The 15,256-nt window shown below is 35.6% G+C and overlaps 2 protein-coding genes across 5 annotated transcripts in view; one reads left to right on the top strand and one right to left on the bottom strand.

Annotated features, from left to right (window-relative positions):
• LOC133559522 (acetylcholine receptor subunit alpha-like) overlaps nt 1-5,540 on the top strand; it is a 70,754-nt gene extending 65,214 nt beyond the window's left edge. For both annotated transcript variants that reach the window (XM_061911363.1, XM_061911364.1), the window contains exon 10: nt 1,450-5,540. In XM_061911363.1, coding sequence (XP_061767347.1) covers nt 1,450-1,578 — 129 coding nt within the window. In that variant the 3' untranslated portion in view covers nt 1,579-5,540. The remainder of the gene's footprint in view (nt 1-1,449) is intronic.
• The window catches only part of lnpk (lunapark, ER junction formation factor), a 27,076-nt gene continuing 16,772 nt past the window's right edge, over nt 4,953-15,256 (bottom strand). For 2 of the 3 annotated variants that reach the window (XM_061911365.1, XM_061911367.1), the window contains one exon: nt 4,953-15,004. In XM_061911365.1, coding sequence (XP_061767349.1) covers nt 14,811-15,004 — 194 coding nt within the window. In that variant the 3' untranslated portion in view covers nt 4,953-14,810. The remainder of the gene's footprint in view (nt 15,005-15,256) is intronic. The other variant, XM_061911366.1, reaches the window with a different exon arrangement.

The following is a 15,256-nucleotide window of genomic DNA, read 5'->3' as shown; positions in this document are numbered from 1 at the left end:
TAAACTAAAAGTAAAAAAGTATTTAAGTCATGCTAGGAAGGTAAGCTAACAGTAAACAATACTTTGAGTCATGCTAGGAAGCTAAGATAACAGTAAAAAATAATTTGAGGCATGCTAGGAAGATAAGCTAAAATGACAACACAATCTGAGGATTGCTAAAAAGCTGAGATAACAGTAAAAAAAATATTTGAGGCATGCTAGGAAGCTAAAATAACAGTAAAAAAATAATTTGAGGCATGCTAGGAAGCTAAACTAACAGTAAAAAAAATAATTTGAGGTATGGTAAGAAGATAAGCTAAAATGACAACCCAATCTGAGGATTGCTAAAGAGTTAAGCTAAGAGTAAAAAATAATTTGAGGCATGCTAGGAAGCTAAAATAAAATTAAAATATAATCTGAGGCATGCAAGGAAGCTAAGCTAACTGTAAAAAAAATAATTTGAAGCATGCTAGGAAGCGAAACTAACATTAAAAGATAATATGAGTCATGCTAGGAAGCTAAACTAACGGTAAAAAAAATAATTTGAGGCATGCTAGGAAGCTAAACTAAAAGTAAAAAATTATTTGAGTCATGCTAGGAAGGTAAGCTAACAGTAAACAATACTTTGAGTCATGCTAGGAAGCTAAGATAACAGTAAAAAATAATTTGAGGCATGCTAGGAAGATAAGCTAAAATGACAACACAATCTGAGGATTGCTAAAAAGCTAAGATAACAGTAAAAAAAAATTTTGAGGCATGCTAGGAAGCTAAGATAACAGTAAAAAATAATTTGAGGCATGCTCGGAAGATAACCTAAAATGACAACACAATCTGAGGATTGCTAAGAAGCTAAGCAAACAGTAAAAAATCATTTGAAGCATGCTAGGAAGCTAAGCTAACAGTAAAAAAATAATTTGAGGCATGTTAGGAAGATAAGCTAAAATGACAACACAACCTGAGGATTGCTAAGAAGCTAAAATAACAGTAAAAAATAATTTGAGGCATGCTAGGAAGCTAAGATAACAGTAAAAGATAATCTGAGGTATGCTAGGAAGCTAAGATAAGAGTAAAAAAAATAATTTGAGGCATGCTAGGAACATAAGCTAAAATGACAACACAATCTGAGGATTGCTAAGAAGTTAAGCAAACAGTAAAAATAATTTGAGGCATGCTAGGAAGCTAAACTAACAGTAAAAAAAAATAATTTGAGGTATGATTGGAAGATAAGATAAAATGACAACACAATCTGAGGATTGCGAAGAAGCTAACAGTAAAAAATAATTTGAGGCACGCTAGGAAGCTAAGATAACAGTGAAATATAATCTGAGGCATGCTAGGAAGCTAGGCTAACAGTAAAAAAATTATTTGAAGCATGCTAGAAAGCGAAACTAACAGTAAAAGATAATCTGAGTCATGCTAGGAAGCTAAGCTAACGCGAAAAGACAATCTGAGTGTTTGCTCTGCGTGCAGGCGGCAGAGGAGTGGAAGTTTGTGGCCATGGTTTTGGACCACATCCTGCTCTGCATCTTCATGGCCGTGTGCCTCATCGGCACGCTGGCCGTCTTCGCGGGCAGACTGATGGAGCTCAACACGCTGTGAGGGTGGCGAGGAAAGGCCGCAGCGCTCCTACTTGAAACTTTCTCCGGGACGCCGTTGGCTCCGGCGAGGATTGCGCTTTTGTCTCCATGGCGATGGTTTGTCCTTCCTTACTCGTCAGCGTTGACTATTTTATACAACCACTTTGTTAAATGACTTTTTTTTTTTTTTTTTTAATGGCGTCGAGCAAACGGTCTTCCTGTCTGGAGGTTTTATTGTTTTGGTTTTGCTCCACGCTCTCGCCTCCTGTCTCGGGTCGGTGTTGCGACAGTCGTTTTTTTGACGCTCCCCACTTCGATTTTTTGTGAGAAACGATGGCGAGAAAAAACATGAGCTCTTTGTTCTTCATTCAGCTTTCATTTGAAGGACATAAAAAAAAAAAGATCTACAGTGTTATTACTCCGTTATTGCAGGAGTTACCTGGTGAATTTCCTCTATTCTACAAAACCCAAAACCAAAAGAAGTTGGCACGTTGTGTCAATGGTAAATAAAAACAAAATACAATGATTTGCGAATCCTTTTCAACTTGTATTCAATTGAATAGACTGCAAAGACAAGATATTTTTAACATTCGAACTGGAAAACGTTGTGAAACATGTTTCAAAAAAGCTGGCACAAGTGGCAAAAAAGACTGAGAAAGTTAAGGAATGCTTATCAAACACTTATTTGGAACATCCCACAGGTAAACAGGCTAATTGGGAACAGGTGGGTGCCATGATTGGGTATAAAAGCACCTTCCGTAAAATGCTCAGTCTTTCCCAAAAAAGGACGGGGCGAGGGTCACCACTTTGTCAACAAATGCGTGAGCAAATTGTCCAACAGTTTAAGAACATTTCCCAACAAGCTATTGTAAGGAATTCAGGGATTTCACCATCTAACAGCCGTAATATCATCAAAAGGTTCAGAGAATCTGGAGAAATCACTGCACGTAAGCGATGATATTACGGGACTTCGATCCCTCAGGCAGTACTGCATTTAAAACCAACATCAGTGTGTAAAGGATATCACCACATGGGCTCAGGAAGACTTCAGAAAACTAAGTAACCACAGTTCGTCACAACATCTGTAAGTGCAAGTTAAAACTGCACTATGCAAAGCCAAAGCCATTTATCAACAACACCCAGAAACGCCGCCGGCTTCGCCGGGCCCAAGCTCATCTAAGATGGACTGATACAAAGAGTGAAAATTGTTCTGTGGTCTGACAAGTCTAAGTTGATCAACTTAAGCTGTACATCAAGCAGGAATGAGAAAGAATTCCACCTGAAAATCTTAAAAAAATTGGTTTCCTCAGTTTACAAACGTTAACTGAGTGTTGTTAAAAGGAAAGGCCATGTAACACAGTGGTAAAAACTTTTTTGCAATGTGTTGCCACCATTAAATTCTAAGTTAATGATTATTTGCCAAAAAAAAAAAAGTTTCTCAGTATCCAACATTAAATATCTTGTCTTTGCAGTCTATTCAACCGAATAGAAGTTGAAAAGGATCTGAAAATCACAGTATACAATATTAGCATGCTAACTTTTCTTTTTACCAAGTCACATAACTTGGTACTTGACATATGCTAACTTTTTAAGGCAATTTTGTCAACGTACACCGCAATAATTTAACTTGGTACTTGAAATATGCAAGTACGATACCATGTTAAATATTTTAGCCAATTTTAATGTTTGTACACTTAAGAGTTGTTTAACTTGGTACTTGACACATTTTTAGTGCTGGTATAACATTAGCATTTTAACATTAGCGTCCTAAGTTTTGTTTTTTTTAGCTAAATTTAAAGCCATACAGCTCAGGAATACAACTTGTACTTGACACATGCTAAGTTTTATCATGCTATGCTAACATTAGCATGCAAACTTTTTTAGCTAATTTTACACTTGTACATCTCAGTGTCATAACTTGGTACTTGACACAGGCTTAATATTAGCATACTATGTTGACATAGCATGCTAACAATAACATGCTAGCATACTAACATTAGCATGCTAACTCATTTTTTAGTTATTAATGCAGTCGTACAGCTCAGAATCATATAGCTTAGTATTTGACACATCCTAAGTGTTAACATGCTATGCTAATTATAACTTGCTAATGTTGTTTGGTCTAATTTTACAGCCGTACAGCTCAGAATCATGTATTTGACACATAAGTGTTACTATGCTATGCTAACATTAGCATGCTAACTTCTTTTTTTTTGGCTTATTTTACACATGTACACCTAGAAATCATGACTTGGTACTTGATACATGCTTAGTGTCAGCATGCTATTTTTACATTACCATGCTAGCACTCTAATATTAACGTGCTAACTTTTTTTTTATAGCTAATTTTACAGCCATACACCTCAGTGTTATAACTTGGTACTTAACATATGCTTAAAATTAGCAGGCTACCATTTACATGCTAACATACTAACATTAGCATACAAACTCTTTTTTTAGTTATTCATGCAGTCGTACATTCAGTGTTTTAACTTGATATTTGACATATGATAATTCTTAGCATGCTATGCTAACAATTACACGCTAACTTTTTGTTAGCAAATTCTGCAGCCGTACAACTCAGTGATGTATTTGACACATGCTAAGTGTTAGCATGCTACGGTAATATTGAGACTCTAACATACTAACATTAGCAGGCTAACTTTTTTTTTAGCTAATTTTACAGAATTATATTTTACAAAAATGTTTTTACCTAATTTTACAAAATTATACCTAATTTTTCCTTAGAGTTATATAAATTGGTACCTGCCACATTCTTAGTGTAAACATGCAATGTAAACATTAGGATGCTAATATTAACATGCTAGCATACCCACATTAGCATGGTACCTTTTTTTGAAAACTAATTTCCCAGCCGTACAGTTCAGGGTCCAGTAACCTGGTATTTAACACATGCTAAGGGTTAGCATGCCACGCTAACAATAACAATAACAATCATTTTTTTTGTTGTGTGCTAATCTTACAGCCGTCCACCTTAAGAGTCATAACTTAGGACTTGGCACATGCTACGGTCAACATATTACATTTGGAGACACTTTCTCATAAAATACCATAATAGGGCTGCTCAAAAATTCGGTTCCTCAGAAAATCACAATTTTAATCTTTTCCAATTCTAAATCGTTTCATAATTTTTCAAGAGTCCGTTTTAAAGATATAGTTTTTAAGATTCCTACCTGTAATAATAAAGTGTCTACAAACATTTGAATGGAAGCGTCAACAAAACTTGACACAGTTTCTGTCAGGTTCAAACACTGATGACATCTTTTAAACAGACAAGAAGCAAGGAATCATGCAGAGACAGCGTTCAATTTAGCTCATGTGGAGAACGCATGGAGCTGCACACTCAGTCACAATCTCGCCCTACGCTCTAAGGTACAGGAGTTCCCCAGTCAACATCACTGAAGCCGCCTCTATAAGGAGTGCTCACTCATATCATGCAAAGCAGCTCCAGTACGCACAATACGTGACGGAATGTGCTGGGGGGCCTTGTGATTTCGCCTTGTCTCTGCTTTGTCTGCGTGCTGCCGTCTTATCTTCGTTGAGGCTCTTGAAGTCCTTGGCTGTCAGCGAGCTAAAACAAAGATAACATCTCCGGCTGAGGCCACCCCTCGGACAAGAAGATTTTGTCCTTGCACAGATAGAAAATGCCTAACTTGAGCAGAATAGCTATTGACTACAGCAACAGACTTTAAGCATACTAAAGTTGTGTGATAATATATACATGATTATTTTAACAATTTCCTTAGTCATGGGATCAATATGGAGGGTTTGATTCCATACCAATATGTAAAATTGTGGCTGCAGTGTTGTTGGGTTTCCACGGCAACACACTGGATTTTATTCAACGTGACCATGCAGTGAAGTTCATATTGAGCTCACCATTTTTCGTTTTTCCTTCCGTTTGTGTGGAGGAGTTGGAAGTAAACCTTATCAATACTTTTAAATAAAAACCTTGCAAATGTGTTTTTTTTTCTCGCCGAAATAATGGTTTGAAATGACAACACGATGCTCACTTCAGCTGGAAAAGCTTTTACTTGTTGGTAATAGTGACAAGGAGAAAATGTTGCGAATTGGCAGGAAGGCTACTAACAGTTAAGCCGAGCATCAAACTACAATTTGATCTAAAATTATCTAAAGATTTTGCCTGAACAGGGGTGTCCAAAGTGCGGCCCGCAGCTTTTTTTTAAAAAAAATTTACATTTTTTTTTACCATGAATTGATTAACATGGACCTTGACTTATTCTGGTGTTACCATTTAGTGGTCAACTGTACGGAATATGTACTGTACTGTGCAATCTACTAATAAAACTCTCAATCAATCAATCAAAAAAACGTCACCTTCTAAAATACTATTAAAAAAGAAAAGAAAAAAAAAACATTACAAAAGTGGAATAAAAGACTAACAGGTGGAATGAAACAGGAAAAAAAAAATAACAAAATTGAAATAAATGTTATGAGGTATTAATCTAGTCCAATTACTTCACATCAAAAATTCCATTTTGAAATATTTTTCGGCGGAAAATATTGCAAATTTTGCAAAGTTTGCGTCATGTAAAAACAAATGTTTAGTTTTTTTACAAGAAGGGCAAAAAAATAACCCAAAAAAAACTAAAAAATATATATAATTAAAGTATAAGTACCAATGATTGTCACACACACACTCAGTGCGGCGAAATTATTCTCTGCCTTTGACACATCACCCTTGATCACCCCCTGGGAGGTGAGGGGAGCAGTGAGCAGCAGCGGTGGCCACGCCCGGGAATCATTTTTGGTGATTTTAACCCCCAATTCCAACCCTTGATGCCGAGTGCCAAACAGGGAGGGAATGGGTCCCATTTTTATAGTCTTTGGTATGACTCGGCCGGGGTTTGAATTGACGGATTCATGTGAAGTTGATTTCAAGACTTTAACGTTAAAAGTAAATGAAAAAAAATGTATGACTTATTTTTAACACTTTTGTGTACCAAATAATTTTAGGGGGATTTTCATTCAATTATTTTCAAAGGTTATTGCTAAAAAAATATATAACTAAAATCAATGATGTTATAAATTACTGAACTATTTAAGGCGCCAATGACTTTACAATAAATATTCCACTTTGATAATATTGCATTTTGTGTTTTTGCCATAAAAAATATGTTTTCTTTGACACAAACTGCATAAAACAAGCATGAAAAAAATGATTAAAACATATAATCAGTAGATACATCTGAAGTTGATCTACCGATTTAAGCGTTAAAAGTAAAAAGAAAACGAAAGCATGACTTATTTATAAGTGAGGCCGTTTTGGATTCCGAAGTGTTTTAGTGGGACTTTTTAAATCGTATTGCCTAAAAAATATATATTAATCAAAATCAATGTTGTTATGAATTATTGACCAAATTAAAGACTCCAATTGTTTCACATCAAAAATTACACTATGAAATATTTTTGGGGGAAAATATTGCAAATTGTGTGTTTGTCATACAAAAACAACGTTTGGGTTTTGGATCCCCAAGAATTTTAATGGGACTTTGTTTTTAATTGCTTTTTAATCATATTGCTTAAAAAAATTATTATAATAAAAAAAAATCTATTTTATTTTGAATTATTGATTTATTAAAGGATGCAATTACTTGACATCAAAAATTCCACTTTTAAATATTTTGGGGGGGAAAATATTGCATATTTTGTGTGTTTGCCATATAAAAACAGTCTATTCTTCTTAACAAAAAGGGCAAAAAAAACGTTTTAAATTTTTTTTTATAATTGACAAACAGATCTGGCATTAATATAAAAAACTTTAACGTTAAAAGTAAAATAAAACAAAATATATGACTTATTTTTAACACTTTTATGAGCGGGGCCCTTTTGTGTCCCAAAGTATTTTAGAGGGATTTTCTTTAATTGTTTTTAAAACATTATTGTGGAAAAAAAATACAAAAATAATCAATGATATTAAGAATTATTGACTTATTTAAGGCACCAATTACTTCACATTAAATATTTTACTTTGAAAATGTTGGGGGAAATATTGCATCTTTTGTGTTTTTTCCATTAAAAATATATATTTTCTGTTTGACAAAAAAGGCATAAAACAAACAAAAAAACACGAAAAAAAATTTAAAACTTACAATCAGTAGATGGATCTGAAGTTGATCAAAAGATTTAAGCGTTAAAAGTAAAAAAATATATAAAAACGTATGACTTATTTTAAGACAAAATAAAGTTAAGTTTAAGTCCTATTTTCACTTTTATTAGTGGGGCCCTTTTGGATCCACAAGAATTTTAGTGGGACTTTTTTGTCAATCGTATTGCTTAAAAAAAATAATGAAAATCAATGTTGTTATGATTTATTGATCTCTTTAAGGCTCCAATTACTTCACATTAAATATTTCACTTTGAAAATGTCGGGGGAAATATTGCATCTTTTGTGTTTTTGCCATTAAAAATATATATTTTTTGTTTGACAAAAAAAGCATTAAAAAAAAAAAAAATGGAAAAATTATAAAAACTTACAGTCAGTGGATGGATCTGCAGTTGATCTAAAGATTTAAATGATAAATAAATGGGTTGTACTTGTATAGCGCTTTTCTACCTTCAAGGTACTCAAAGCGCTTTGACACTACTTCCACATTTACCCATTCACACACACATTCACACACTGATGGCGAAAGCTGCCATGCAAGGCGCCAACCAGCACCCATCAGGAGCAAGGGTGAAGTGTCTTGCTCAGGACACAACGGACGTGACGAGGTTGGTTCTAGGTGGGATTTGAACCAGTGACCCTCGCGTTGCGCACGGCCACTCTCCCACTGCGCCACGCCGTCCAAATAAAAAATATATACATATATTAAAACGTATATGACTTATTATAGTCAAGTTAAAATTAAGTTTAAGTCTTATTTTCACTTTTATTAGTGGGGCCTTTTTGGATCCCCAAGAATTTTAGTGGTACTTGTTTTTTTTAATTGTCTTTCAATCGTATTGCTTCAAAAAATAATTAAAATCAATGTTGTTATGATTTATTGATCTATCTAAGGCTCCAATCACTTCACAACCAATATTTCACTTTGAACATTTTTGGAGGAAAATATTGCATATTTTGTGTTTTTGACATTAAAAATATATATTTTTTGTTTGACAAAAAAACACGAAAAAAATATAAAAACTCAAAATCAGTGGATGGATCTGAAGTTGATTTAAAGATTTAAGCGTTAAAAGTAAAAAGATATATAAAAACGTATGACTTATTTTAATTCAAATTAAAGTTAATTTTAAGTCTTTATTTCACTTTTATTAGTGGGGCCCTTTTGGATCCCCAAGAATTTTAGTGGGACTTTTTTTTCAATTATTTGTCAATAGCATTGCTTGAAAAAAAATAATTAAAATCAATGTTGTTATGATTTATTGATCTAGTTAAGGCTCCAATTACTTCACAACCAATATTTCACTTTGAAAATATTTGAAGAAAATATTGCATAATGTGTTTTTGCCAATAAAAATATATATTTTTTGTTTGACAAAAAAAACATGAAAAAAATATAAAGACTTAAAATCAATGGAAGGATCTGAAGTTTATCAGAAAATGTAAGCGTTAAAAATAAAAAATATATAAAAACGTATGACTTATTTTAAGTCAAGTTAAAGTTAAGTTTAAGTCTTATTTTCACTTTTATTAGTGGGGCCCTTTTGGATCCCCAAGAATTTTAGTGGGACTTTTTTTTTTAATTGCCTTTCAATTGTATTGCTTAAAAAAATAATTAAGATCAATGTTGTTATGATTAATTGATCTAGTTAAGGCTCCAATTACTTCACAACCAATATTACACTTTGAACATTTTTGGGGGAAAATATTGCATATTTTGTGTTTTTTCCATAAAAACAACTAAGTTTTGTTTCGGGAAAAAAGGACAAAAAACAGTAAACATAAAAAAAACAATCGTATCGACAGATCTAAAGTTGATTTGGGGATTTAAGCGTTGAATTAATAAAAAAAAATATACATATAAATGACTTCTTTTTTTTTTTTTACCATTTTTATGACTGAGACCCTTTCAGGTTGTCTGACACTTGAGGGGAGCCCTAAGGGTTAAAAAATATATATAGACAGTACATTAGTCTTGAAAATAAAACATTTGATTTTTCAGCGTGCGGCCCTCGGTGGAAAAAGTTTGGACACCCCTGGTTTAAACTTGCATCGCTAAATCCTGCTACTTAAATAATACAAGTTGTAAAGAGTACAACAGAGGCAAGGGTGTATACAAAGACAAAGCAAACAACAAAAGTGGTGAATAAAGTTGACTACAACACACGTCAACAAGTCCAACAAAAAGTATGATGTCATGTAACATGCAGCAAATGTCTCAACTCAAACCATGAAGAGAAATGCAAAGAACAGGAAAATAAGATAATTGGCACATACTTAGAAAATGGCTGAATGGCTAACGCTTGAATGATACTTAAAGATAAATCTACTGCAGTAGTAAATGACATCTGAAAAGCATAAAAATGACATCTACACTACTAATACAATATTAGGATAGCTTGTAGGGCTGGTCGATACAACGTAATCAATATATATCGCGATGGTAACCGATATCAATAAAAAATGTGTTGGATAACACAACCGATCATTTTTTTCTTCTCATGTGGGAAGAAAGCGGAAGTATGGAAGCAAGGTTGGTTGCATGACAAAGGCACTCCCTCACTGGTAACCAAGCAACACAGGAAGTGATCACTGATCAGTGGGCGTGAAACGCTAACAGCCAATCAGGTAACAGTATCAACTATCTCTTTTGGTTGCCTAGCGCTTTATTCTTTGCGTGAAGTGAGAGGAGAACGTCAAAATCAGAAAGTTGTGGATAAAAGAACAAAAGTCACCTTTTGGGGTTTGTAAATGATTCAAGGCGCTCGTCACCACCAAGACCACTAATGCCACACCAATTTAAGAGCGCTCACCCTTTAGAGCAGTGTTTTTCAACTACTGTGCCGCGGCACACTGGTGTGCCGTGAGATACTGTCTGGTGTGCCGTGGGAAATTATGCAACTTCACCTAAAAATATTTTTTTGCAAATCATAATTATAATCTGCCAATAAGGTGCCGTTGCTTAGTGTGTGCCGTGTAAAACTAGGCAGGGTAACCACGTAATACTCCAAGTCAGTAGGTGGCAGCATTGCTTCGTAAAAATCAGAATGTGTCCGGTGAACGTGGAACCCGACTTAACAAATTGAAAAACGTATTCAGGTTTTACCATTTAGTGGTCAATTGGACGGAATATGTACTGTAGGGTGCAATCTACTAATAAAAGTCTCACTCAATCAATCAATCCCGATATGCAGACCACAGTGGGAGGCAGTGTGCAGGTAAAAAAGGTACGTAATGCTTGAACCCAAAATGAACGAAAGGGAAAGGCTACACAAAACGCACGTCAAACTGAACTGGCTACAAAGTAAACAGAGACAGAATGCTGGACGACAGCAAAAACTTACAGCGTCAACAAAGTACATCCGTACATGACACAACAATCAACAATGTCCACACAAAGAAGGATAGCACCAATGTAGATAGCCTTGCTTGCTAACACAAAGTACATTTTTTTAACGTTTTCTGCTGGTGGTATGCCTCCGGATTTTTTTTATGACAAAAATGTGCCTTGCCTTGTGTTTTTCAACCTTAAAAAAGGTTGAAAAACACTGCTTTAGAGCACAGCTGTAACTTCCTGGCACTAAACCTGCAGAAAATAGTTCATCTCAGGTTTCTCTCTGTTTATATTTTCAAACTTTGCCCTATTTTATTAGACTTTATTAAGCATTTCTCACACACTCCTTCATTTTTAAAAGCTTATTGTTAATTGTTCAATGTGATTTTACTATTTTGTTTACATAATTTTGTGAGTGATTGCCTGTGAATCGGTTGGGGACGTCTCTGCGCTGCTGACCTGTCTCCGCTCGACATGGTCCCCTGCTGGCCCCACTATGGACTGGAATCTCACTATTACGTTGGATCCACTATGGACTGGACTCTCACAATATTACGCTAGATCCACTCGACGTCCATTGCACCGGTCCTCAAATCTGCGGCCCTCTCCAAGGTTTCTCATTGTCCCATAGGGTTGAGTTTTTCCTTGCCTTGATTTGGGATCTGAACCGGGGATGTCCTTGTGGCTTGTGCAGCCCTTTGAGACACTGGTGATTTAGGGCTATATAAATAAACATTGATTGATTGATTGATAATTTTCCACGCTTGTGTTGACATTTCCTTTCCGCCTTGATAGCTGAGGGGATTCTAATCAGACGAAGATTACATTTCCAAAAAAAATATTTACAATTTATATTTTTTTCTTACGGTCCTAATTTCTCGACAAGTCATAAAAATATCAAATATTATCGATATCGACCGATAAAAAAAAACACTTACATCGTGATACAGTTTTTCAGCCAACCCTAGTAGCTTGTCTCTGAACCTCTGACTCGTGTATTTCCACAACAATTAAAGCCAAAATTCCTTGTATTTTTGTACGTGATGATGGTCAAACGCCCGCTAAACATTCCTCGCCAGCAGTGCTAATACTCAGTGGCAGAGTGGTTAGAGTGGCCGCCCTGAGATCGGTAGGTCGTGAGTTCGAACCCCGGCCGAGTCATACCAAAGACTATAAAAATGTCCCATTACCTCCCTGCTTGGCACTCAGCATCAAGGGTTGGAATTTGGGGTTAAATCACCAAAAATGATTCCCGGGCGTGGCCACCGCTGCTGCCCACTGCTCCCCTCACCTCCCAGGGGATGATCAAGGGGATGGGTCAAATGCAGAGGACAAATTTCACTTCACCTAGTGTGTGTGTGACAATCATTGGTACTTTAACTTTAATAAAAACGGTAATTTTTGTTGGTGCTCGCTATCGTTTAAAAGTGCTATATTCTCAGAAAAGGTCCAACATTTTGTCTTAATAACTTCAGTTGTCTGAAGGAGAAATTAGCAAGGTGGTGGCCATTTGGGAGCAAGGAGCGTTATGCACAACCAGATGGCACTGTGCATTAAAGAAAAATAAATAAAGTTGTGTCATGAACATTTTTGTGCTTATCAGTCATTTTTCTAGTGGGTGTTGCTGACCAAACTGTCCATGTGGTACAAAACGGGAGGAGTGTATGATAAATATCGGGCCGATAATGATGTCAAACCGATAAATACGTTCTTAAAAGAAATAGCTGATACATTTAGAAAAAAAAAAACGGTTTATTACCCATACTGTGATGTAGGTGAATTAATGAACAAACACTCTTTTACTCCATCCAGCCTGTCGTAAACTTCCCCTTGCTGTAAACAAACAATCGTGTTGGACTTCTTTACTGTTTCAGAGGCATTCCGCATGCTATTTGCACCAAATGTTATTTTAAAGAATAAAAAAAAAAATAATACATCACGCTTCAACACATCAGCTCATCTGCCGTATGAAAGACCAGCATTGTTATGACTGCGTTTTAAAAGCATTCAAAGACGCCTGCTGCTAAAGAAGCTGCCTCATAGCCAGCTGCACAAAAAGGTGTGCGCAAATTACACTTACCGTATTACCGTAAATTCCGGACTATAAGCCACTACTTTTTTCCAACGCTTTGGACCCCAATTTATGGACAATCCTTGGCCGACGGCCGGTTTTTATAAAGCACATGCAAATACATTGAAAAGTGGCGTTATTGTTTTTACTTTGGCGCCATCTTTCGGATCAGTTCGCTCACTGCAAGTGCTGCTGGGTGAATGCCTTCACACAGTGTTTCCTGCTGTTTAAAAGCTTTGAACCGGAAGTACAAGTGTCATTCTGTCTTCTAGCCATCCATAGCATATTTACTTGTATGGATTCTTCATTAATCACGCAAATCAACGTTTGTAAGTTTTACAATATAACTAAAACAATTCTTAATTACTGAACTGTCCCAGGTGTGATGTTGGTAGGAGTGTTTTCATGCATATTTGTACGCGTAATCAAGCTAGCCTCTTTAGCTTTAGCAAAAATGCTAACATGTTTAAGAGTGTCTGTGTTAGTATTATTAACTTACAAAGGCATTGTTTTTGTATTATTCTCAACAAATTCACCAAAACGTCACTGTTTTAGCTGATTGGAGAGCTAGTTTTCGAAGCTAGTGAGTCCATGACGATGACATGTTTTGTTTGATCAGCTGTTGCACCGTTTGGAAACAATTAAGGTATGTAAATTAACATTTACAAAATATTTCTGTGTAAATAACTAATTTTACTACGTATATATCTGCAGTTTACAGTACGGTGCGGCTAATATATAGAAAAAACATTTTTCCCTAAGATTTAGTTGATGCAGTGTATATGACTGTGTGCTCTATAGTCCGGAAAATATGGTAAATCTAAATCGTCAAGAAATAATTGATGTTATATTTCAATCTAAATTGATGAAAAATATGTTAAATTTAAATCTTAATTGTTTAAAAAATATATAGATGTGCATAACTTATCAGTATTGGTTTTAAGAAGCATGAAGTTATCTGAGAAAAGTGTATTATGACTGTGCGCTCTATAGTCCGGAAAATATGGTAAATCTAAATTGTCAAAAAATAATTGCTGTTATATTTCAATCTAAATTGATGAAAAATATGTTAAATTTAAATCTAAATTGTTTAAAAAATATTTGGATGTACATAACTTATCAGTATTGGTTTTAAGAAGCATGAAGTTATCTGAATTGGTTTGAGAAAAAAAATTTGCAACCTTACATTACAGACAATGTATTATTATTATTATTATTATTATTGTTGTAAGCAGCAGCATTTTTTTCATAATTGGATTTTTTGGAGGGTAAATAGTTGATTGTGCTCCATGAATTCCGCCTAGCAACAACCGGGACAAACATAATCTTTGAATTCTGTTGATCTTTCAAGTAACACATACTGTAGCCTAGATTGTGTGCCTTCGTACATCACATTTGGACTTTCAAAAAGCACATCAAACCTTAAAGCGGTTTATCTGGTACACTTTAGTGGTTGCTGCCCCACTGGTCGTGATTTCAAAATAACGCCACCCGTGTGAAGTCAATTACTAACTTTACGCCGTAAACAAAGGGCTCCTAAGTATTAAACAAACAATATCGGTTTGTCTTCAAGCAGCATCTCATTCAGGGACATTTAATAATAAATATAAGCACGTAAATGCGTCCTCCATGTGCCATTTTGCAAGCTTCGAGTGTCTGTGGCGGCGGATGCAAACACCTTTTCTCCTGCAGGCGGTGCGGCTACGACGGCTGTTGTTCTGCATCGCTTGCGGCGTGGTCTCCTTTCTGCTCTTCCTCTTCCTCCTTCCCCTCTTCTTCTTGGACAAGCTCCTCCATCGCCCCCTCCTCCGTCTCCATTTCTGTTTGCTCATCTCCATGACTCACGGGATTCACGGCGTCAGGACGAGCGTCGTCGTCTCCTTGCTCTCGCTCGTCTGAAGGGAACACCACAGAGGTCAGCGGGCAGGTCGGGCAGGTCGGACACAACGGTGAGCATGCCAGATTATTAGAAACCTTGATTGGTGAGTCGGCAGCGCCCGTGGGATTAAAAGTAGTTTAGTTTGGACACAATTGTAGTTGTATTAATGGAAAATTAATATATTGTACTATTTACACACCTAAGGACTGATTCAATCAAATAATTATATTTGTGTATAATTACAGAAATACACCTCATTCAGACACAA

This window comes from Nerophis ophidion, linkage group LG09 (assembly GCF_033978795.1).
Source record: "Nerophis ophidion isolate RoL-2023_Sa linkage group LG09, RoL_Noph_v1.0, whole genome shotgun sequence".
NCBI classification, from domain to species: domain Eukaryota; kingdom Metazoa; phylum Chordata; class Actinopteri; order Syngnathiformes; family Syngnathidae; genus Nerophis; species Nerophis ophidion.
This window is presented reverse-complemented; position numbering and strand designations above follow the sequence as displayed.